Here is a 25,463-nt window from a genome sequence, read left to right as displayed (position 1 = left end):
CATTTACCCAGAGTAAATGTGTTTTTCCGGCAGGGGTTTTTACAAATACTTGGAAACTGTGAGTACTTACCGGAGATCCAGATTTTGCTGCCAACTGAGGATATCTTGTCCAGGGATCTGCATTCCCTACGGTGTGGCTGCTGCTTCCCTTGGAGTGATCCTCCTTGTTGGTCTCAGTTCCATCCTCTGCGTTCTCGGATTCCCTTTTGTTTCGTATAAACGGCGCCATCGCCATCTCTGCCTCGTACCCTGCTGCTCTTATAACCCAGGAAACATGGTCTCCCCTTCATTGCATTTTTGCTGTCTCTGGAAACAAAGGCCATTGGGAGAAGAACTTGTCAATATGCGCCCAGTAGGGGTTAGGCTTCAAAGACAGCATGTATGCATCCTGCATCTGTAACAGTTCTAGATCCACCGACGCCATGTCGCAGGCTTCAAGGTCACTGGTGCAGAATTCATCATTCCAACCAAGGCAATCGAGAAGGCTCGAGATCCACTGAGATCGCGCCGCAAGCAACCCCATGGCCTTCCCATGGCTGATCGAATGGCCGTCCATGGTCCATCCTTCTACTATTCTTTGTTCACAGGCTGCTACACCCTGGGTGGATTCGTCCTTGGTTGAAAGGGGGCTTTCTTCATCTCTCGCGCCCATCTTCTTCTCCAGGGATCCCTTGGGAACATCTGTGTGTAGGGGGAGCGCTACTCCCCTTCTTTTCCCTGTTTCCGATCTCCTGTTGCCATGAATCCCCACCATTCTATCTGCAAGAAAACCCTTCTATCGAGAAGGTGATACTCTATCCCCAAATATGACATAGGGCACGATCGTGGTTGAAAATCCTACCCCATCTTGCAGATTAATAATGGGTTTCACGCGAAACCAGCCATATGCGCTGCCATGGAGATCGAACCCGGATCTATAGAGAAAACCCTAGCCGCTAAAACCTATATATATATATATATATATATATATATATATGTGAAGAAATGATAAGTAGATCCATAAAGGGTTAATATGGAACTTTCTCTTTTAGATTAAACTTTAGATGTTGCAATCCATATATAACTATCAATTGGCTCACAAGGAGCATGGTCCTCTAAATTTTTGTCCTTCTCTATTTGTAACTAAAATAAAAAGGAGCGAAATCGTTTGATATAATAAAAATCATTGATATTACTTTGCATAAGGATGACCTATTAGATTTGAATATAAGCATTTAGTAATTTAAAGGCCTGGGCACATTCTATCGAACTTGTCAATTGGAGTATTTTCTACAAAATACAATGCTCACTAAAGAGGAATACCTCTTCCTTAGTAACGAATCTTGCTTAGAGACTATTTTGAGAGGATTTAGTTTTCTTTATCACAATGTTAGCTAAATTTTGAATGTAAAGGCTACTTGAACAAACTATTGAGATAGAGAAGGAGAAGGGGAGCCAAAACTCCCCTCTATTATTGCCATGTAGGAGAATCATATTACAAAATCTAAATATACAAATTTCTAATCATGCTATTTGGTTATGATTAAATAACAAAGAAAATGACATTTTATACACCCTAACAGTTGATATTCCTTTAACATAATTGTATTAGTAAATTAGTAATACTAGGTGTTTTAAAGTACATGTTAAGGTAGTTGCTTAATGTGGTGTAGTTATAAATGAAAAAAAGGATTCCAACATAAGGATATGCCACTATGATAAAATATCATGTAACATCACATAAATAACAATCATAAGACTTACATAAACAACAATCATAAGACAAAGACAACCCAAACCCATTAGACATGGATTTGAAATTGCCAATGATATTAATGTCATATTTAAGGAGGATGTTATCACATCAATCCTAGGACTTGAACCACAAAACTAGCTTCCAAATTACCATAGCTTTCAATTGTGGCAATACTATATAAACTGTCTTCATCTAAAAAAATGTTATATATGTAGTATTATGCAAAGCACACACACACCTAATCATACCTAATCATAATGTTAACACACACCACATAAAATTAAACAGGATAAATATTAAATGTGAAATAAAATCATGATATAATAACATGCCACTATAATAAAATACCTTATAATATCACATATATAACAATCATAAACCAACTTATAGGTTAACAAAACTCTTTGTATGGGTGATTCCTTCTCAACCATCTACATCTCATCCTAATAAGTGAAATTATTTACCATATATAACATGTGGCTATAATAAAATAGCTTATAATATCACATATATAACCACCATAAACCAACTTATACATTAACAAAATTCTTTGTGTGGGTGATTCCTTCTCAACCATATACATCATAGTAAGTGGGATTATTTACAATTTACACGACAATGTTACACAATATAATAATACACACATAATTTTCAATCCAATAAAGAAAGTGATGTGATGGTTCTCCAAATTCTGTAAAACATGTTAACCCATTACCATGGGTCATGGACATAGACACAATCATGACATATAAACCTTGCCTTTTGCATTATGTAAGGCTGTAATAACAAGTTGGATTGATGGACATAAATAAGGAAAAAATGTGAAAGCTTATAGTTAAACATGAGAAGAAGTCAGAATTGACGTTGAAAAGTTAGTTATCTTAGGTGATGTGATCATAGAAATAGGAAACGTTGCACATGGTATTGACTCGGTTTGCTAATTCAAGCCCACCAGTCACAAGTCATGCATCAAATTCAGCACAAAGAGAACGGAACAACTTAGTGGAATTCAAATTCCAATGTAGTCAAATCTAACTGTACTTTATGATAAAACTTTCTGTTTGTAACAGTAAACACGTTATACAAATCTGAAAAATTACACCATACAAACCCTGAATTCCAAGTCTACGAGGAAATAAATCTCTTTCCATACTCAATGTTTTTCCATGCTATGGAATTCAATTCTGTTGAAAAATATTGCTAAATACAAAATAGTAATAGTAATAGTAATAATTATTTTAAATTCCGCCTTTATTCGTATTTATAACTATTAGCCAGCAGAGCCGAACGCATGCAGGAGTCTCTCTCCTTTTGCCTTCGAAGGTTTCGCTCAGATGGGCTGCGTCTGTGCCAAACAATCCGACATTCTCGGTGACCCAGAATCTCCCAAGGTCAAGGGTTCGAATCTCGCCTCCAGCAGGTGGTCGGTCTCCTCCGAAACAAAACAACTGCCGCACCATTGTGATTCTGCAATCCTGCATCATCAGCTTTATTACCACCCTCGAGACGAATCCGACGAAGCCAAATTGAAAGAGAGCAACTATGGTGGATCGAAGAGGAGAACAAGGCAGGGAAGGGATCCTGCTGACTTTGATATGGGCATCTTCGTCCGCACTCCTTCCAGCCAATCAGAGGCCGAGCTGGTGGCAGCTGGATGGCCGGCCTGGATGGCAGCTTTTGCAGGGGAGGCCATTCATGGCTGGATCCCTCGCAGGGCGGAGTCCTTCGAGAAATTGTACAAGGTCAGTTCCTGGAGGCTATACAAATTTCAAGCAGGAATTGTTCACTTTGTGTAGAGCTCTGAATCTTTGTTTGTTTTAGATTTTATTTAATTTGTTCATATTAGTTTTGTTCAATGTGATTTTATTGTGTTTTGGAGAAATGCGATATTCAGCGTCCCTTTAGCCCAATTGACATATTAGACCTTATTGGATGGTCTGTGTTGAAACTTTTCTATGATCAGATAGGAGTTTTCTGGGTGAAGTGAATATTCGATCTTATAGGGCCCTAGAGTGATTATATTTAATGTATTAATGGAGCATTCTAATATTGCATGTTGCTTCTTTCCATCTTAAGACAGTGCCCTGGGTCAGGGGGATTGCATGAGCTATCATCGAGAATTGGTAAGCTGTTGATGCGGACCTTCTGAGCCATGGTGAGATTGTGGGTGCCCAATAAGTGTGGAACTACTTTTGAGCCTTGAGCTTTCCTGGTTCATACTCAAGATAAAAACCTATCCAGAGTGGCAACTAAAGATAGTATGTTTCCAGAATAGCTGAAGTTGAAGTGTAAATGTCTCTGAGTGGTCCCAAACAATTCAATCCATATAAGAAATGACACAATTTTCTCATAGGTGGCCCTAGTTTTCCAACCACGTCTTCCAATAGGTCGGCTTCTATGCGTAAAATCATAAGCAGCTGGACTGCAATGATTTACAATTCATAACCTGGTGCCGACCTTCCTAGCCATAGGGAGAACATGATCATAACCTGGTGCAGACCTTCCAAGCCATGGGGAGAACATGGGTGCCGAATAAGCATGAAATCATGGATTTATATTTCAGCCCGGAGCATCTCCAAATCAAACTAAAATACTTTTTCAGTATTGATTGCAAAGTTTTCCCTAATTGTGGGAAAATTTATTTCCCATGGATAGTAGTTTGTTACCATGACAGGAATTTGACCATGTTGACTCAACCACTATGCATGAAATGGAAAAAGAAATGCAAAAATAGAGTCCCAGAACATGCAAGAAGCTCGTGGATTATTTCTAAACTTATCTGAAATTGATACTTGTTCACAAGGCAGCTTCCAAAGATTATCTCAATAACAAGTTTTTGATTTCTGTCAAATATTGCAATGTAAATAAAACAGGTTGTCAGATTATTGTAAGAAAATAATGTTGGGAATTTGAACACTGTGTCATTGTGTGTAGCATTTAAGTTTTCCATCAAGTCTGAACTTCTGTCCTGTGCACAATGCTTGTTAAATTTCACTAATTAGGACAGTCTGGTGGCCATTTTTCAGATAGTTAAACATGCTAATTTTATCTTTTGTTCCGAGTTGATCCTCCTTCTGCATGGTGTATTAAGCAGATTTATCCCAGCCCTTGATCCATGTGCAGATTGATTTGTTGCTGATTAGAAAGGTGCATTAATGTGGACACACTAGGTTAGTAGGCATCCGGTGGTTGAGGTGCAGGCATGTGCTATCTTCAAGGTGCAATTTCCTGTGCATGGTGGCACATGCATTTTTCCAGATTTAGAAGGCATAGATCTCAAGAGGCATAAGGTGCACTGTGTGAGAGGTTTTCTATTTTGGGCAGGGTATAGATCCCCAGGTCAGTTGGGTACAGGCTTGCATGCATTTGCTCATTTCCAGTGGGCATTCTATTCGAGGGGAGTTTATCCATGTAGTTGGGTGCACTCTCCTAGGCAGAACAGGGTTAGGGTTAGCTCTTCAGATGTCATTGGAGGAGGTTGAGTTGATCCTTCATATTGTGGGTAAATTGTTGTAATGGATGTAGGAAGCATTGATTTCTTTGTATTGTAATGTAAATGTCTCTCATAAGATGCTCTTGAGGAACAAGCGCACGAGTACTTGCATGAATGGTATAGACCAACGTTGCACGAAGCAGGGATGCAGAAGTGTCATTTCTCAAAAATCTTGAAAGCGAAGCGTCTGCTATATATATATATATATATATTATTTTTTCAATTTATATTAAAAAAACATCCCAAATACCAAATTAGTTGTAGAAGACATGAAAACATGCATATTTTTACATAAATCAATATAGATATGGCATCCATGATTCCGTTGTTCATCAATGATTAATTATTCGAGCATCAACCATCTAGATTCTAGCAATTACAAACATACATCAAACTTTTATGCATATCATAAAACATAAAACTTTAGAAGATAAAATCATCAAACATTCAAGTAAATTATCTAGCAAGCGAACAATTGCCAACATGAGTCATGTCCAAAATTCAACTAATAATGTTTACAAAATAGGCCACTTGGCCACCACCAAGACTCAAGTACACACTGAACTAGGAAGAGTAAGATAGAAATGTTGAAATTCACAACAAGACTACAAGTCTAATCTATGATAAAAGTAGTAAACTGTGAATATATCTAGTAATCTCTCCTCCTTCTACCATGAATAGGACGTGAGCCTCCACGTGGTGGAAATGAAGAAGATGGTGACTCTAGAAGTTGTGGCAGTGGAATTGATGAAGATGAAGCCCCTACTGTTGGTGTTGAAGCATGGAACCTGAGAACCAAGGGACCGGATGAGGGTAGCATCTCAACTCGATCATCATCATCCTGGATAAGTGCATCCTCCTAATCGCAACACTCCATCCTCCAAATTGGGCTCCTCTGGATTTTGGTCCCAAACCTTAAGGTCTTTATTTGTCTTTGCATCATCACAGTAATGGGACAACAATTGCAAGTTGTAGTGAACAAAAACCAAGCTCTCTGCGTGGTCTAAACTCAACCTACTCCTTTTAACATTATGGATGAAAGAATAAGAGCTTCAACACCTCTCTGTAGAAGAAGTGTTTATCACCTATGATAGCACCCACAATGCCAAAGTTTGTAGAAGTGGAGTAGCACCTCCATGCATGTTCCACCACTCAAGAGAGGAAAAATTCTCTCGATCTCTAATTGCATGCATGCTTCCAAATGGACTAGTGCTAAGCGTATAGTTGCTCAAATGTTTCCGTTGCATTGTATGACTCCTCCTCATCAGGGACTAATTTATCCAATGTTTTGATATAACCATTTAGAACCTCTGGACCTAGGTTCATTTTTCTCCTGCTCCCCCCCAAGTGCTGGTGTTGAAAGCCATGATGGATGATAGTACTTAGGTGTCAAAACATATGCTAAGGCATGCAGTGGAATGTTTAGAATATCCTATCGTTTTTCCACCTCTGCATGAATATAATTGTACAAGGTGATATATCTAGGCTCAACAATGTCTTTAATCTACCCCAACATGCTATCCATTTGCTCATACACCTCCCCAATTATTGGCTGATCCAAATCTGCAAACTTGATCATGTAATAAATTGGTTTGGTGAATTGCAAAACATATTTAATCTGTGACCAAAAGTATCTGTCAAGAATAGTGTCCTTGGCTACATTAGCATCAGCTCTATCAGTGTTAATTTCCTCCCATGATTCAAAGGTCACCATATTAATTAAAGCTTGTCTCACCTTCATCAGCCACCTAAAGGTGAGGTAATAACTTGCAAATTTTGTTTTTGCAAGTTTAAGCAACTGCAACTTGAAGTAAGTGCCATAAAAGTAGTTTACCCTTGTATGCCCTGTGATAAATTTAATGAGTTGCTTCCCTCTCTTGTAAAGCTCATTAATCCATCCACATTTTTTATGCTTCACAATATCAAGCATCAAAAAGGTTTAATGTGTGCACCAAACACCCAGACCAAAAGATGTGTGGATGAGTACGCTCAATAATTTTGCATGCTGCCTTACAATTTGCTGCATTATCAATGATCACTTGAACCACATTATTAGAACCAACATCTTTGATTGATTTCAATAAGAGATCTGCAATGTTTTGGGAAGTTGCATTGGTGGAGGAGGAGTCATGACATGTAATAAGCATTGCACCACTAGCAGAAACACCAAGAACATTTATCAAATGTTGGTTTCTAATATTTGTCCACCCATCTGATACAATGGATACCCCACAATCCACCCACTCATTTGTAAAATGTGTTAAAGCTCTTTGAACCTTTACTTTTTCTTTTTCTAATAACATTGTTCCAACTTTCTCATAGTTGGGGCTCTTGTATCCTTTTGGGGCTTCATTGATGGCCTTAACCATATCATGCCAATACGGAGAGCTGCAAGTACAAAGAAACCAGACTATCTTTCCATCCACATCATCCCTCCCAACAACATTCAAGAAATCCCCTATTGTTCTTCTACTTTCAGAGGCTGCAGAAGTACCATGAGGAGATAAGCTACCAAATCTAGAGGATGCACTTGATTCAGAATTAGTTTTTTGTTTCTTGTATTTCTGTTGTGCAGCCTCCTCTATTTAGATATATTTTCTTCTTTGTTCAACTGGAACCTTTGGGCAAATTGCTATCCCCACGACACCCTTTATGTCATCACTATCCAACGCCCCACAAAGATGCCTCCTCACACAGGTATATGAACCACTCTATGGTTTTCCTCCATGACAACCATGAGGGCACAAAAACTTGTAGCTTCCACCACCTTTTTCCCATTCAAGTTTGGTCACAAAATTCCATAAGGGTGTCAATGCAACTTCCCCTCTAGCATTTCAGTGTTCTCTTCATCCCCTTCCTCTTCAAACCCTTTCTCCTCATCATACATTGGGTCACTCATATGGGAACCACTATCCTCTTGTTCTTTTTCCCTTCTATTCCTACTCCCCCTTGCCATCATGAAAACCAAAAGTGGAATGATACATAGAAGCCAAAAGAACATCATTTTGGAATATGGATATAGATGGACAACCTACAATGAAATGAGCAAGAAGAAAGAATGGGAAATAGTAGGAGAGGGAGGAGAAAAAATACAAATAACGATGACAGAAAAATGAGGGAGTTTGGAGTTTGTAGTTACCGCTTTAGCTCTTGTAGATGGAAGCCCTTCTTTACTCCTCCAAGCTCCTCCTCCTTCACTACTCCTAGCTCCTCCTCCTTCACTCCTCCAAGCTCTCATCAAGCCCCTCTTCTCCTCTCTTTCTCCTCTCTTCTCCTCTCTTTTACTAGCTCTCCAAAAATATAAGAGTGAGGAAAAGAGAGGGGGAAATGAGCTTTATCCCCATATATCATTTCCCTAACTCAACCTAAACCCACCCTCAACTCAAGTTAGACAAAAAATAAATAAAAAAAGGTGTTTTGTTTTGTTTTGTTTTTTTTTGGTCAGCGGCACGGAACAACCCATTGGGCATCGAATCTGCTCGAGATTTGTACGAATCCGTGCCCGATCCGTTGTAGAACCGACGCTGGATCTGCGGTTCGGAAATCTGGAACCGCGAATCGGGCTGACACGGTTATGAAATTCTAAAGAATGTGATTTTTGGCCCGATCCGTGGTTTCAAATTTCCGAACCGCGGATCTGATTGTGGATCCCCCACGGATCCGTATGGGACGCAGATTTATGTCTAGGGGGGGGCGTTTCCTGCAACACTGGTATAGACATAATGGTAAGGTACTTGATTAAGATCACTGTGTTAGTTTTCCACGAAATCCTGCAACTGTGATGATAAGCAATCTGAAACTAAATGTTCTTTCACCAAGGCACAAAATTTATTAGCAATAGATAAACAACGAAATAAAACACAGAGATAAAAACACAACCACACAATTTAACACAATAGTTTTTCTTGGGGAACCCAATTCAGAAAACTCCTTCTTTGCTATAGTATTTTTATTGATAGAGACTGAGCAATTTGATTTCTTACAAGGCAAACAATGACCCAGAGAACACATTTGTCCTCACTATACTAGCTGGACTGTCAATTTTAGATGACAATGGTATGTTCTATGCTGAAGAGCAATTTAATTCAATTTTCTTATTAGCCCAATATCAATTTCTAGATTAGCAATCACATTAACATGACAGTAAATGCAGATAGAACATAAATAAAAACAGTAGAAGACAAGCCAAGACAAGAGGACACAAGATGTGGCGCATGCTAGGGACAAACCCCAATGTGGGGAAACCCTTTGATCAATTCTTCTTATTATTCTTCAAAAGTTCAGCACAGAGAGAGAGTACAATATGCAAAATTCACTTGCCCAATCAAAGTCAAATCTGTCCAGTCAAACAACAGCCATAGGAAGCCCTAACCAGAAAGTCAACGTTGGTCAACAGGGCAGAATTTCTCCTTCAAATCAGCTCGATCAAACCCAATCAACTCGGCCTCCAACAGTCATCTGAATCAGCCCAAAACAGTCTCGAAAATGACAGTCAAACTTGGTCAACACAGAGGTCAAACTTGCGGTCAATTCCTTGCTATCAACTCTAGTCAAATAGCTATGTTTGCCTCGATTTTTGTGCCTAGAAATGCGGCCTACCCAAACAGAAAATTACTCAAGAAAAACGTAGTCAAACTCGGTCAACGCTGGTCAAACCCTTCCTGCAATTTGGTCAACGCCCAAAACACAAAACGCAGTCTGTCCTTCGCACGTGTGGAGAGAGAGAAGGCTGCCTTGAAGTTGTACGACCCAATCAGATGAGGAGAGAGAGATATGTGTGAGAATGAATGATGTCCAAATGAGGTAGATGCACCTTCTATTTATATGCAACGTTGAGGATGAATAGACGTGTCTTTTGGGCTTCTGAGCCTACATTAGATTGTTGGCCGACTTTATCAATTTGTCCATAAACAAAATAAATTCATAATTCCATTTGTACATGTTAGAATGAGATGATCTTCATATCAATCCTACACCTCTCGGAAAGAGGAATCCAATAAAAATATCAGCTGCATCATATGAGCTCTCCAAGGTGGAGTTTGGCCCTAGTTGCCAAATTTAACACTCCCTTTCAACTAGGAAGAACTCAACTTGCCAAACCATCTGACAATCTATACCATCCCTGTCATCCTTGTTCTGCTTTGCTCTGCTGAACCCTGAAGAGATAATGAAGAAGAACTGAAGAAATGATCGAGAATGTATCATACCATTCTCCACTGATTTAAAGTCAGTCTCCAATAATCAAGAGTGTATCATACTACTCTCCATTGACCCGAAGTTAGTCTCCATTGATCCCACATCAATATCAAACATCCTGGCATAGGAAGTATGGTAGTACACGATGCATCCATCAGTAGTACTGTGGTCCCTATCCTCATTTCCCTACACATTGGCCAAATGAGAGTTACTTCCCATGAGTCCCAGACTGCATGGGTTGGATGTGCCGGCAGGAGAAGGTGAATCACTCATCCTACTCATATGCCATAGGAGAAGGTGAACCACTCATCCTATGCATATATCAACATGGGGTATCACAGGGAAGGTGAACCACTCACCCTGTACACAATGCACCACTAGAGGAAGGTGAACCACTCACCCTGGGGTCACTCATCGCTCCAAGAAGTACCCCAAGCCCCCCTGGAGCTCCCATAGCTCAATATCCAAATCAAACGGGACCCTCATAAGAGGGTCTCTCCACGACTCCAAGGCATTCATAGAAGGTTAAGAATTTGACCTTCCCCAAGGGCTTTGTAAGAATATCTACGCCCTATTCATCAGTCCCAATATGATGCAACCTTATTGCTCCCCATTGTATAATATCCTAGATAAAGTGGTACCTGATATCAATATGCTTGGAGTGGTCATGAAAGAAGGGATTCTCAGAAAGACGAATCCCAATTTGGTTGTCACAATAGGTCACGATGGTATCTAGCACATGTCCAAACAACTCACTAAAGAGCTTCCTCAACCAAACAACTTCACAGGAGGTCATACTAGCAGCAATGTATTCAGCCTCAGCGGTGCTCAAAGCAACTGACTTTTGCTTCTTGCTCATCCAGGATATCGAAGCAAAACCTAGAGAGAAGCAACATCCATATGTGCTCTTACAATCCACCACACTGCCAACCCAATCAGCATTAGAATAACCATGAAGACTCACATTCCCGACAATGTATCTCAATGCATAGGTGATTGTGCCTCGGAGATATCTTAAGAGATACTTGGCAGCAATCCAGTGTATGTGATGAGGCTCGACCATAAACAGATTCAATGTATTCACTGCAAAACATATGTCCGGATAAGAGTTCACCAAGAACATTAGGGCCCCCACGAATTGACGATACTCAGAAGGATTTCCCAAATCGAGCCCAATAGCACTTCCGCGTAACCTCTTGAAGTTAAGTTCCATCGGAGTAGTCACAGAATTGTAGTCGACCATCCCAAATCTTGCAAGTAGCTTCACAATGTATTTTCCTCGAGAAAGGAAAATCTCAACTAGCTTTGCCAGACCTCCAACCCTAGGAAATAATACATTGGTCCTAGGTCCTTCATCTCGAATTTAGAAGTCAACTCCCTCTTACATTGATGAATAAGAGGGTTTGCACATGTCAGAAAGAGATCGTCCACATAAAGTACCAAGATGAGAGGTCTATCATTCTCAACCTTAAAGTAAAGGTTCAGATTTGTTGAAGAATCTAGGGCAATGTGATCTAGAGTGATTCTTCGGGGCTATATAACAATTTGTGAAGTCTTTTTACAATTTGTCTTTGTTAGCTTAATCTTCTTCTTCTCTTATCAATGCATGTGTGTGTACTTCATCAAATTGCTATCAAAAACATAAAACAAGAACACAATATGTTGGCTCTCTGCCAGGGCCAAAACCTCTCTTCTCTTGAGAGGAAAACCCTTTGGTAAGTTTTCTCTTATTGAAGCTTCTTTCTTGATCAATGCCAAACCCTAAACCCTTGACTAGAAGGTCCTCCAAGCACAAGTCAAGTCCTTCCTTTTCTCTGCACTATGATTCTCCGGCACTTTGTCCACCTCCTTCCGACACTTCGTTCCCCGACACTTCATCCTTCTTCCGGCACTTTGTTCTTTCTTCCACTGTTAGTAGACCTTTTAGAAGAGATTTATCTTTTATACTTAGTGATATCCTTCACCTAAGGATACTTCTTCCTTCTCTTGATCAATCGTGTCCCTTCTTGATGTATAGTGGTAGGCTTAGTGTGACAGCACTGTAACCCTAATTCTCGGATGTGTGAGAGGTCTTGTTGATGTTATATGGCTTCTCTTTCCTTCGCTTGAGGTCCTTCCTTCTTCCCTTGGATAGGAGGCCTAGTAGGCCTAGTTTGTAGCCCAAACAATGAGGTATGATGGGAGGTGACTTGTTGCTGTCCTAACTGCAGATAACCCTTCCTTCTCTTCGCATGTGTGGCTGGTATTGGCCCTAAAACAGTCCCAAAACCTTCGCTCTTCCTTCTTGCTTCTTCGCTGTACTAGAGGCTCCTTCTTCGTCTCTTTCTCGGCTTCTTTTTCAGTCCTCTAACTTTGCTGAGTTCAGAGTGAGTTTCTTGTCGTTTGAGGGAGTGGACAACCTCTATATATAGAGGAATATCCCTCCTTTACGCTGACTTGTAGGCCGACTTGCTGCCTTGAGGCCGACTTGACTTCCTTTGCTTCGATGGGTGCTTTTAATGGTGCTATTGCTTCTTTTGATGGTGTCTTTGCGAGGAGGAGACTTGACTTTGCTTGGAGGTGTCTTCTTTTACTTTCATACATAAATATACAATGTGTAACATGCCTTTAAGGTCTTCAACATAATTCTTTTGACTCTTTGACTCACATATAACACTTTAACATGTGTTAGACCTACTTCAATGAGCAAGAAACTCATTGACATATATTATAAAAATAATATTTATTTTCTTAAATAAATACAAATATCAAAAGTACATTTGTGAAAACCGAACCTAGTTACATTTCCTTCAACACTCCCTCTTAATTACGGAGGTATTCATACAACATTACAAGGTGTTTGGCTATTATCAATCTTGAAGAATTCACATAAGAGAAATCGGATTGGCAATCCATCTGTTATAGCATCATAGTAACCAACATTGTATCCACAACAAGGCCTTGACTGACAACTCTATCTCTCAATAGATCAGAGCACAATGTTGGCGAGACCAATGACATATAGACACCATATTCATTGTCTCTCAAGGTACATACCCACCCGGGTGTTCACTGAGTATGACCTTCTAGGACTATTCTTATCTTGGGTTCCCAGCCCTCAAAGAATATTGGTCCTCTTGCCTACTCTTGTCTTGGATGCCCTACACATCCTCAAAGAGTATCAGATGCCAGATGATTACCCAATCCTCCCATTCTTTCTTCCCAAGTGAAGACAAGAATGTTGTGTCTATCCCTTCCTCTAGAATGAGGAAGACATGCCCAAGTTTCCTTTGATAGGTAACTTGCCCAAGTTCCTTTGGGAACTTGTCAGAACCCCCTCTTAGATAGGGACTTGACCATTCATCAGCAACTTCTTCTTCATGGGTCCTTCAGCGGCTTGATCTTTTTCTTTCCTTTGATGTCATGAGGTCTTTGTTCGAACTTCCTCTTGGTAGGGCGCCGTCCATTGATCACTTTCCTTCTTGGCTTGACATGTCATTGCTTCCTTCGTGGAAATTGGTCTTTTTGTCATATATCAGGTTCTCTTGTCATATGACTACTTCTTTGTCATCTTGTCCATCCTTCGAAATATTCTTCTCATGGATGCTTTGTTGAACTTGCTTGTTCCCATACTTTGATCTAGTAGCCCTTCATGACTTCATCCTGATATTGCTTCAACACTGTTTTTGTTGGATGGCTTCTTCATCACAGCATCTTAGTAGAATCAGTGATTTGCACCTTTTATATCTCCAAGGCCTTCGTAGGTGTCAAGGGTCCTTTGATCTTTTTCCTTCCTTTGTCAGAGTTGTCATGCCTTCTTTCGGGAGATATCTTTAATGGATCTTGTCAGATAGTGATTCTTTGTGATCATGGTGTTCTTCACATTCTTGATCTCTTTCTTCATTTTGATTCTTCTTGGATAGATTGGTCAACCACCTTCTACTCCTTTGAGGGAGCACTTCTTCATTGCTTGCTTCTTGGACTAGTCAACATTTCTTCTTGCTTCTTAGTCAACAATCTTATACTCCTTATGTGAGTATGTCTTTTTGTTGACCTTCATTGCATTGTTGTACATGCCTTCGAGCATATCATTGGCGAAAGAGATTCTTTCATACTTGATCATGTCATAGAACTATTCCCATGACTTCAACAATACACATATGATAACATGACATAACTTTGATGCATACATACCTCATCTTGATTCTTCTTTGATCATCTTACCTTCATTTGATTGTTCGTGGTGTGGCCCTTCTCGCTTCATCTTAGCTTGCCTGCACATCATCCTTTTCTTGAATCCCATGAATGGGACTTCCCAATGAGACATCTGCTTCTTATTCATGAATCTTCTTTTGAAGATTCCATCTGAGGATCTTGAAGACCCTTATTCTGCACATGTTTCTTTCTCTTGATGATGGAGGCCGTCAAAGATTCTTGCCCATTATCAATTTTCCTTTCATAGTGGATGAGGTCTTATACTAGGTATGTTCCTTCTATATGAATATCTTGAGCTATATCTACCATGCTCCTATATTCTAGAAGATATATTTTTAACCATGCATCCTATTCTATTCCTACATGCTCCTATACTACTCAAAACTTTTAAAGAAGACTTAAGCAACGCGGTTGACTTAGTCATAGTAGAGATCCGAAGGATATTCCTTCTTTTGCTTCTTGTCTTCTTCTTTTATTTCTTGAGTCATATGAGCTTCTTCCCTTTTTATCTTGTTGTTGTTGTCTTTCTTAAGTTTAGGACAATTCCTTTTGTAGTGTCCATATTCTTGGCATCCAAAACATTGGATTTTGGACATGTCTTTGTTATTTGTTCTTCATGGACCAAATTTGCCAAATTTTCCCTTTCTCTTGGCCACGGTAGGAAATGCTTGCTCCTTTGATCCCACATCTTCTTTAGCTTTGAGTTTGGATTCCTCTGTCTTGCATAGAGACCACATTTCACTTAGTGTGGTAGCTTCCTTCTTGGCATATATGATTGATGTGAAGTTACCCCAGTCCTCAGGTAGAGGATTGAGTACTACGGTTATCATTTCTTTGTCGGACATGACTTCCCCTAGCTCTTGAAGTTGATCCCTCATCTCAGAGATTTTCATGAAGTAGGGAGCTTTTCCTTCCTTTGTTATCTTCATCTTGTACAATTCATTCCTTAGGGATATCACTTCTTCGGCTATGGATACCAAGAATAACTCTATTAGCTTATCATAAATTTCTTTTGATGTCTCAAATTTGGAGACATAAGGAATGAGAGAGTTCTTGATAGATTCTATTAGAATCCTTTGAGCTCTTGTCTCATCCTTATTATACTTGGCTAAAGCTTGAGTTTGTTCCTTAGTAGGGATAGTGATATTCCCTTTGATATGTTCTAGAAGTTCATTCTCCTTGAGAAGTAGATCAATCCTCTTCTTCCATGCAAGAAAGTTATTGGTACCTACCAATTTGTTGCTTTCCTTGCAAAAATACATTGATGTATATTTAGAAGGGGACATATACTTACTTGATAGATTTTGAAATATAGTTGATTTATTTTCTCCTTCAATTCTTGATGGCTTGCTTTCCTTGAATCTTGATGTTCCTCACGATGTTTTCTCCAAGTGGGCTTGCTTGATGATTTGTGGCTTGATGTAGGTCCCTCTTTGATCTGCTCTTCTTTGTAGGTGCCTTTATATAAGGCTCTTCTTCTAGCTTTGTAGTCTCCCCTGATGAATGATAGATGATAGACCTTCTTGTCCTTGATGTGATAGAGACTTCTTGGTTTGATGCTTCAACTTTTGTAGATGTCCTTCCTTGATGAGTGTTCTTGAGATGGCCTTTCCTTGATGTGTCACCTTAACTTTGATACCATGTTGAATAATCTAGATTCTACGACAATGATATGTAGAGTGATTCTTCGGGACTAGATAAAGCAAACCATGCTGCAGGACTATAATCAGAAACCAGGGTCATAACAAAGTCAACCGGGAGGCTTATAATGATTAATCTGAGTCCATCACTGGGATCAGGTCAGCTGGATTTGCTGGAGGACAATCAGCTGTTGGGGGAAAATGCCCAGTTCGCATTTGATCTTTGCTAGCCTGTATGTTTATATGATTATTAGCATAAATTAAATTAATAATTTCTATATTATAATTGTTCGAGAAATATAATGTTCTAATTTTGCAAATCTTAATACAATTTAAAATTATATTTATTAATACTATGAAAATAGAATTAATTTATTAATATAGTAAATTATAATATCATATAATATAAATATTATAATCACTGAAATAAAGTGGTTTTAGTGACAAGAAGAATATATATATATATAACGGTTAACCAGCCTAGATCCATCTTAACTCCGGATCTATCAAGCGATGAGAGGGATCAAATCTCTGGACGTGCAAACCTTTCCTCAAGTTTTGCACTCAAAAAAGAGGTTTGCACCTTGAGAGATTTGATCTCTCTTGGCACATGATAGATCCGGGGTTAAGATGGATCTAGTCTGATATATTCCCCTAGATTCCATGCTTTGGGTTATTTCTATTCATCAAGAAATGATCTACATTGATGTCAAGGTATTTGGCATTTTGATGTTCATTTTTGTATGTATTTATTGTATATTGTTGGTCTATGACAGAGAGTAATGGCTCAAATTCACTTTGTCATACACTTATAAACTCAACCATTTTTGGTTCATTTGCCATACACTTATCAAATCAACCATGTCGCAGTTTTATGGCGCATTACTGTAGTCTAATTATTGTTCTTAATAATTTACAAGGGTTAGGACATGACCATAGGTGGCCTTATCTTACTCATGCTTCCTCTGGACTTATTTTAGATATTTTCAGTTCACTGCTTTCCCAAGTTCTAGCTTGCTATTTCTGACATGGTTTACAATTAGGATCCAGTGCTGATTTTTTTTATAGGTGTTCTGTTGTGATAGTTTAGTGCGTGTAATTAGTTTTTGTCATTTGAAAGCTGTAATAGCAAACTGGTGTGACTTAAATAATCTAAAACATTTTCTTCTGCAATGGGCATTAATGACTTTAAATACAGTGCTGCAGCAGGATCATTCATTGTTGTTTTACCAAAGTTTTGTTTCCATGTTGTACACCTGAGCCTCGACAATGGTGCTGTTGTAAACTTTAGCTTCCCGAAGTGATAGAGTTCCAGATTTCTTCCAGAATTTTATAGCTTGACTATGTAATCACTTTAAAGCCAAGCTTTCTAGGGTGATAGAGATCTAAAATTCTTGGCTGTGAAGTGTATTCTTTGGGCTAATAAAGTATTTTTGGTGGTCTGTGGGCAAATGACTTGATCAGATTTAAAAATGAAACCAGAGTTTGCAATTGTAAACTAGTAATAGCTAAACCAAATTTATTCCCACAAATTCAATGTATTAAGATTTTGCTGTTCCATATTTCATGGCTGCAAATTAACAGCAAATGTTTATGCCCTTGGATGTTTACAAACCTCGGAGTCTTGCTTTTGGTTCTGCGGTGTTATTGTTTTTATAATTCGCTGGGATGCCTCCTTTGCCTTGAGTATTACTTCCATGTTGTTAAGATCAAGTCTGCATTAAGAAAAGCTTAAACACAAACTTTGCTGGGCAGATTGGACAAGGGACTTACAGTAATGTGTATAAAGCTCGTGATCTTGATAATGGAAAAATTGTTGCTCTGAAGAAGGTACGTTTTGACAATTTGGATGCTGAAAGTGTGCGATTTATGGCACGAGAAATACTGGTTTTACGCAAACTTGATCATCCAAATATTGTCAAATTGGAAGGACTTGTTACTTCAGAGGTATCCTCTAGTCTGTACCTTGTATTTGAGTACATGGAGCATGACCTTGCTGGACTTGCTGCTTGCCCGGGGATCAAGTTCACTGAACCACAGGTTCGTAAATTCTTCTTAAATGACAAGCATATTCCAATTCTTCCCTTTTATACATTTAGCTCTGCATTAAGAGATGTATAGAGAAACATTTTTTGGCATTCTGTTATTTAAGGTAAAAGATACCTGGGATTCATTATCGTAGTTATCATGCTAATGAATATTGGGCAACAGAAACTGCACCTTGCACTATTTAGCAGAGAGAATTTTAACAACACTAAAAAGTCATGATTGATTATTATCTATATATTTTGTATATCTAAGCTTTGCTCACATGACATGCAAATTGGAATTCACCATCTTATAACAGGTTAAATGTTATATGCAACAATTACTTCAAGGACTTGATCACTGTCACAGACATGGTGTACTCCATCGTGATATCAAGGGTTCAAACCTTTTAATTGACAATGAAGGCATTTTAAAGATAGCTGACTTTGGTCTAGCAACTTTCTTTTATCCTGATCAGAAACAGCTCCTGACAAGTCGTGTTGTAACACTTTGGTACCGGCCTCCAGAACTTTTGCTTGGTGCTACAGATTATGGAGTTGCTGTGGATATATGGAGTGCTGGTTGCATACTTGCTGAACTGCTTGCTGGCAAGCCTATCTTGCCCGGAAGAACAGAGGTACTCTTAGATTAAATGTTTATATGGACAGAAAATGATATTCAAGTGAATATCACCATTGCTATGTAGACTGATGGAAAGATGATCTCATTTCTACTTTTGTTCTTTTTTAAATACTGATCTCCATCTATTTTGACAAGGCTGCAGGAATAACTTGTAATGAATATAATATACATAGTATTTACATAGTAAGAATAATAATATTTGTAATAGTTCTGATTAAATAAACTAAGGGATACAATCTTTAACCTCCATGACTAGTCAATGTTTATAAGTATACTGTCACTAGGCTCATTGTGATCTATCATCGATAATTTTCATATATTCAAATACATTATATTTATCTTTTGTAGATTGCACATTGCTGTCCTGTTTATTTTGGATATTTTGCATATCAACAACTTTAGTTTGTTACATTGGTATCAAACCCCAACTTGGGCTGATATTGTCAGACACTCCTGCCCAACCTTTTGTCAAATTTCATTACCCTTGGCAACAAAACAGCTGGCCTTTGCCATTTTATTTTCAAGAAGCACCATAGAAGAGCATCAAGGGATTGCAGCTCAGCTGCCAGAAAAGAAGCACCGTGGAAGAGCATCAGGCGAATTCTATACTGCTGCACCGTGGAAGAGCATCAGGGGAATACAAAACTGCTGCTGAATGCCTGACTTGAGCATTGGATCAGAGGGTTGCGATTAATAAAAGCCCTATTCTGCACTTCCAATGTCTTGGTGAAATTAGTTTTCTCTCTGTTGAATACGTTAGGCAGTGATTCCTTTGATATTATTATGACTGGCACATCATGAGAGAATCTGCAATTTTATATCATTTGTTGTGTTCTTTGACCGCTGTCTGGTTGATAAATGCTCTTTGCCTATGGAGTTCTCCAAGTCTCCCTTCCCTTTGGAAAGAGAGTATTGTGTTTGCAACTTTGCCAAGATAATTTGCTATATTCTGGTCATAATCAGAAAGAGTTCTACTGCACCCTGGTTTATTAATCTGTGTGTTTATCCCAAGGAAACACTGGCTCCAAAGCCTGCTACGAAGTCACCCACCATAGTCACTTAGGGATAGATATTGATGTTTAGAAACATGCAGTTGACAATCCAATGAGAGACCTGAAAATGGTTGGGCCCTCATCGTATGAAAACCTCTATCTCTGATAAAACAAAGCATGTCACATGGAAACACAGAGTGCTGATAAATCTGCTGTCCAAAACCTGTATTGGGATGAGTGGCATGGTGTCGTACAATTCTGTTCTCAAGGGAATATTTGTTCTTATAACCAATGCCACAAGAGTAGTAACACAGTTCTAAAATACCATCTTCTGTGACAGACAAGGCATGTCTCACACAAATCTCTAGGGTCTCCAACATGGTAGTGGGTTCCCAAAAATGTAGATGAATTGTTTGCATTGCAGAACTGTTGTGATTTATCAAGAACACAATATATTGAAAATGTGTTAGTGTTCTGCATCGGTGGAAAACTTGTACTGGTCAATTTGTCACACAATCCCTTCGTGCAAATTGAAAAGGCTGAGTAACTTCAGGACCAACTGGTTACCATTTTTAAATTGTCGATTGCATCAGACCCGTCGTTGCCTGATTTAGTGGCTGGACCAAACCTATTCTGAGCACCATAAGTTGTATATGTTTCTGGGCCTGTGCCATGCTTCAAGCAGTCTACAAGTCTATAAAAGATCTTGTTATCCGAAGGTTCTATTCGTTGAGACTTTCCAGAATCCGCTCTTGGGTGCCTTGAACATGAATCTGTTTGGTTTTCCACCAACATCTCAGGAAACAACTTTGTGCAAGGGCACCCTTATTAGTTCCGTAGTTACTATAATTGTTGGTTATGGGATTGAACGCCTCAAACAATTACACAGATAATTCCTAAAATTATACCAGACTTTGAAATTTACTCAGTCATTCAATTTAACCAGAATTTAACAATAAAATGTAGAGACATTCAATTTAATCAGAATTTAACAATAAAATGCTATGTTACTAGGATTCAGATACGGATATGGATCCGGATCCGGATCTGCTAGTTTTTTGAAAATCCAGGATCCAGATACGTCACGTACAAAAAAAAATATAATAATATTTTTCAAATTTTAAAAAACACTTTAGAGTTCAAAAATCAAATACTCCATGAAACCATCAAACACTTTTAGAACTGAAACCATTAGATATATTGTAAATATGAACACTGAAACATTGAAATGATGCATCCTCCCTCATACAAAGTAACAAAAAGGATCATAATATTCATAAATGATAATAGTAAATATATTTACATATCCTCAAATGGATCTATATCTTCTGCATATTGCAACTCTACATCATGAATAGATGACGAGAGTCCTGGAATGTAGGAAGTTGCATCAGTAGGCTGGATTGGTGGTGGAACAATATCCTCAAGTACGTTGAGGTGAGTCATCGCATTCAGTGTCAGGTTCAAGTCAGAGATCTCCGGCTCCACATCCCACATCTTGCTCAGACCTTTTTTATACTCTGGTTCAACATGTGATAGAAGATGTAGGTTGGAATGAACATACACAAGATCCTCAGCCTTTGCCGCTCCCAGCCTGTTTCGCTTCACTAAATGGATGAAGCCATATGTACTCCAATTCCTCTCAGCTGATGAGGAACTAGCGACCTGTGATAACAATTTGGTGGCTAGAGTAGAGAGATGAATGCTGTCCCCACCATAGAAGCCCCACCAAGTAATAGGATCAAGATGCCCTCAATCATCCATAGCTACTGGATCTGAAAAGCTACTAGTAGATTGAACAAACCCTCCAATTTCTTGGCGGACTTCCATTGCAACTCCCATATCTCTATAAATTTTCCTCAAAGCTGTCTTGTATCCTTGTATCACTTCAGAATTCTTGTTTGGCGCTGTTCTACCAGGTAAAGACAAAATTTTGGAATGATAGTGTTTAGGGTGCAATGCATATGCCAAAAGGTGTAATGGTGTGGTCATTTTGTTCCACCTTTCTGTAATTATGTCCTTCACTAAATAATAGAATGTTTCATAAGGGTCATTTTCACTTGCCCTAATAATTTCCCTTATCCTCTCCAACATACTATCAATGTTTTCATAAGGTGTATCTGTATCAAATGCCCTGATCAAGGTCAAGATTAGTTTAGTGAACCGTAGAAGGTATTGGACCTTGTCCCACCATGCATCATCAAGAATGATGGACTTGATTTTTTGTCCTCTATCAGAAGTGGAAGTCTTCCATGATTCCCAAAGAGGGTCAATGACCACTGCTTGTAATGCTTGTCTCACCTCTACAAGCCTTTTTATGACAAGAGTGTGGGAGGTGAAACGAGTTTCAGCAACCTACAAGTTTCAAAATGACAAAAAGTCAAATCTCAAATGAGAAATCATATACAAATTTGTAGTTAAAATTAAAAGTTTCCAATACAAATTTGAAATAATATTGATTAAAAAAATAGTACCTTCAATAGCTCCAACTTTGCGAAACCTCGATATATGGTTTGAGACATTGAATGATTGGTTATGAACATTTGGATTTCTTTTGCTGCTACATATATTTCATTAATCCATTCAATCTCACCAATCTTGGCAAGCATAAGGTTCAATGAATGTACTGCATATGGAGTCTAAAAATGTGATCCTATCAATCCTCCACAATCAAACCTGCAGATTCACAAACGTGTGCATTGTCCGTAATGACTTGGACAACATTATGTGGCCCCACACTTTCTATTGCATCAATAAGAATTGTGGATATGAAAGATGCATCTTTCTCTATTCCACTGCAATCAACAGGCTTTAAAAACATTGCCCCTTGGGGGCATATTGCAACAACATTAATTAATGGGCAGTTTCTTTGGTCTCTCCATCCATCAGAAATGATGGGCAGCTCTATTTATGCCCATGTATCCCGGATTGCCTGTAGTTGTCAATCCACGGATGGCCTCTCTGATGCCAACAAATTAGTGCGTACCTTTTCATATCCAGGGCTTTTTTATGCTTTTGGCGCTTCATTAACTGCCTTAATCATTTGTTTCCAATAAGGGGAACGCACCAAATTGAATGCTAGCCCATTTGCATAGATGCAACGAGCTACATGTTCATCAGCTATGTCTCTACCTTGATTATTGAAACACGCTTCAAGAGGGCCTAGAGTGGGCCTTTTATTAGATGCGACAACAGGCCTAAGTGACAATGGAGGCCTAGTTTTAGAGTTTTGCATAGGGTGTTTTCCCTTTGCAAGCTCCCTATCAACGGCTTCTTGCAAAGATGCATAGAATTTGATTTTTCCAAGACTCAAACCTTGGCCAGGTTTGCCATTTGCATTTTTGGCCCGGTGCATACTTGCACCCCTGTGTTAGTTTGACCAGTGAGATGGGTCTTCACTCTAATATATGAGCCATTTTTTATATCTTGGCATTTATTGCACTTCCATTTAAATGAACCACCGCCATGATTTTTTCCAATTATCTCCACATACTGCCATAGAGGAGATTTTGGGTTTGTTTTGATGATTTCCCCTTCACTATGCTCATGCTGTGATGGTTCCATAATGATAATGTTATTGACTCTATTGGTTATTGCATATAAAATTCAAATTATAATATATTATCAATAAACAATTAAAAATTAAAATACAAAATTAAATAGTAAATACATAAAAAAAATTAAAATTTAAATACATTAAAATTTAAATAGAGCTCAAAGATTGTCCACAAAAGCCCAAGTATTAACACAGCTAAGATACTGTGAGTAGGGAGTGTCTTGGATAATTATAATAAGCAATATACCAGTCATATGGGGCTTTGCTGGTTGGTAGAGGAGGGGTGGTGTAGAGTTAAATTACCACTAAAAATTTAAAAATTAGTATTACCACTAGTATTAGCTGCTTATGGGCCATTATGGATAGACAAGCTGGCCAGAAGATTGACATAATATATATACAACACACATAAATGATAATATACATATTTACAACACACATAACATACATACATAACACACATATTACAACACACATAATAGATAACACACATATTTACAACACACATAACAATGAACACACAAATATAAATTAATGAAGGAGGGCCCGTTTTTATAAGATAGTAAATTTTAAAATTTATAACTACAGATAAATGATTATATATCTTATTATTATTAAGGAGGGCCTGTTTTTCAACATTTCAAGAAATTATTATTGTATGAATATCATATATTATATATCATTATAATTTATAACTAAACTAAACCGTCACCATTATAAAATATAACTAAACTAAACACTACAGTAAATATAAAAAATTTAAACCGTTATCATTATAATTTATATAATGTAAAACAGTAAATCACCTTGCTGAAGCCCGATTCCTCGTTGTTGAATGTTAAACTCTTCAAGGCGGCAACCAACTGACCATAAACCTTTCAATTGGGCGGTAGACAACCGACCGTAAATCTTTCAACTGGGCGGCGACAACCTTCCTCGCTGTGTTCCTCAATCGCTGTGTTGCTATGTGTAGCAGGGGGGCCGAGGGTGAATATTAAACACTGTGTGACAGTGTGAGAGTGACTACTATGCGTTGCTGTGTGCAGGGGGCGCCGACGGTGAGCCTGGGCGTGAATGTCGACAAGTTGCTGTGTGCAGTTGGGCTGCCGGTGAGCCTGGGCGTGAATGTCGACAAAGGAAGCAGGGGGGGCGTGTTTGTGATTGTCGAGTGCCGACAAAGGGAAGAGGGACCACACTTTACGAAAAACAAAAACCTAAAAATAAAATCAACTTTTGTGACTTTTCGTTAAACCATTTGGGTGGTTCCGGCAACCAGTCTCAGGATCTGTTTCCTCACAGCGTTGGCCGTTTCCAAAAAGTCAAGATCATTGAATACGTATTTGGTGGGCCCCAGTATTGTAGCAATAATGCTACAACTCCTGGGGCTTCCTATCTCTAATTTTATCAACCCGGTAGTTCGTAACAAACTTGGAAGCGACGGTGCTGTATGCACAAGTACTAGCTCTTGCCGCAGCTGTCACTTGGTCAGCTGGCACAAGTCCGCTAGGAGCTTAAGCCAACTTCTATGAGCTCTTAGAAGAAGCTTTTTAACTGATAGACGAAAGCTAACTCAAAGGAAGCTAATCTACTTGCAGAAAGAAACTGAAAGCCAAAAAGAAACACAAACCCTAGCAAACCCTAATTCTACCAGCTAGTCCTACTGATGCAAAGGAGAGCATGCAAACTACTGAAAGAGATGCCATTACTTCTAAGAAGCTAAAATGCATGTGTCTAAGTTATTACTATCTGAAGAAAACATATTTTTGTATTTTTGCTTAAGTTGTTGAAATTATCATGCATGTGCTTCTAACTAGTTTTCCACTGTGCAGGGATGGATCAAGGGATGAAATGCTTTGGGAAAGGTTGGGATGGTACAGAGAGGGTCTAAGGGATCCCTAACATTCTTTCTGAGAGTTTCACAAAGTCTGGATGACATGCAACCGTGTTTATGAACTTCTACAGGAAGTCTGCAGGGGTTTCTACAGGA

The 25,463-nt window shown here is 38.7% G+C and overlaps 1 protein-coding gene across 2 annotated transcripts in view; it reads left to right on the top strand.

The window, feature by feature from the left end:
* The first annotated feature begins 2,911 nt into the window (after window positions 1-2,911).
* Window positions 2,912-25,463, top strand: part of LOC149264223 (putative serine/threonine-protein kinase At1g54610) — a 179,571-nt gene continuing 157,019 nt past the window's right edge. The window contains exons 1-3 of one of the 2 annotated variants that reach the window (XM_089427766.1): window positions 2,912-3,477; window positions 18,014-18,298; window positions 18,606-18,923. In XM_089427766.1, the coding sequence (XP_089283892.1) occupies window positions 3,070-3,477; window positions 18,014-18,298; window positions 18,606-18,923 (1,011 nt within the window). In that variant the 5' untranslated portion in view covers window positions 2,912-3,069. The remainder of the gene's footprint in view (window positions 3,478-18,013; window positions 18,299-18,605; window positions 18,924-25,463) is intronic. The other variant, XM_089427765.1, reaches the window with a different exon arrangement.

Source organism: Pinus tabuliformis, chromosome 6 (assembly GCF_031772625.1).
Source record: "Pinus tabuliformis cultivar Carrire ecotype Pingquan chromosome 6, CPIR1, whole genome shotgun sequence".
Taxonomy (NCBI): Eukaryota; Viridiplantae; Streptophyta; class Pinopsida; order Pinales; family Pinaceae; genus Pinus; species Pinus tabuliformis.
This window is presented reverse-complemented; position numbering and strand designations above follow the sequence as displayed.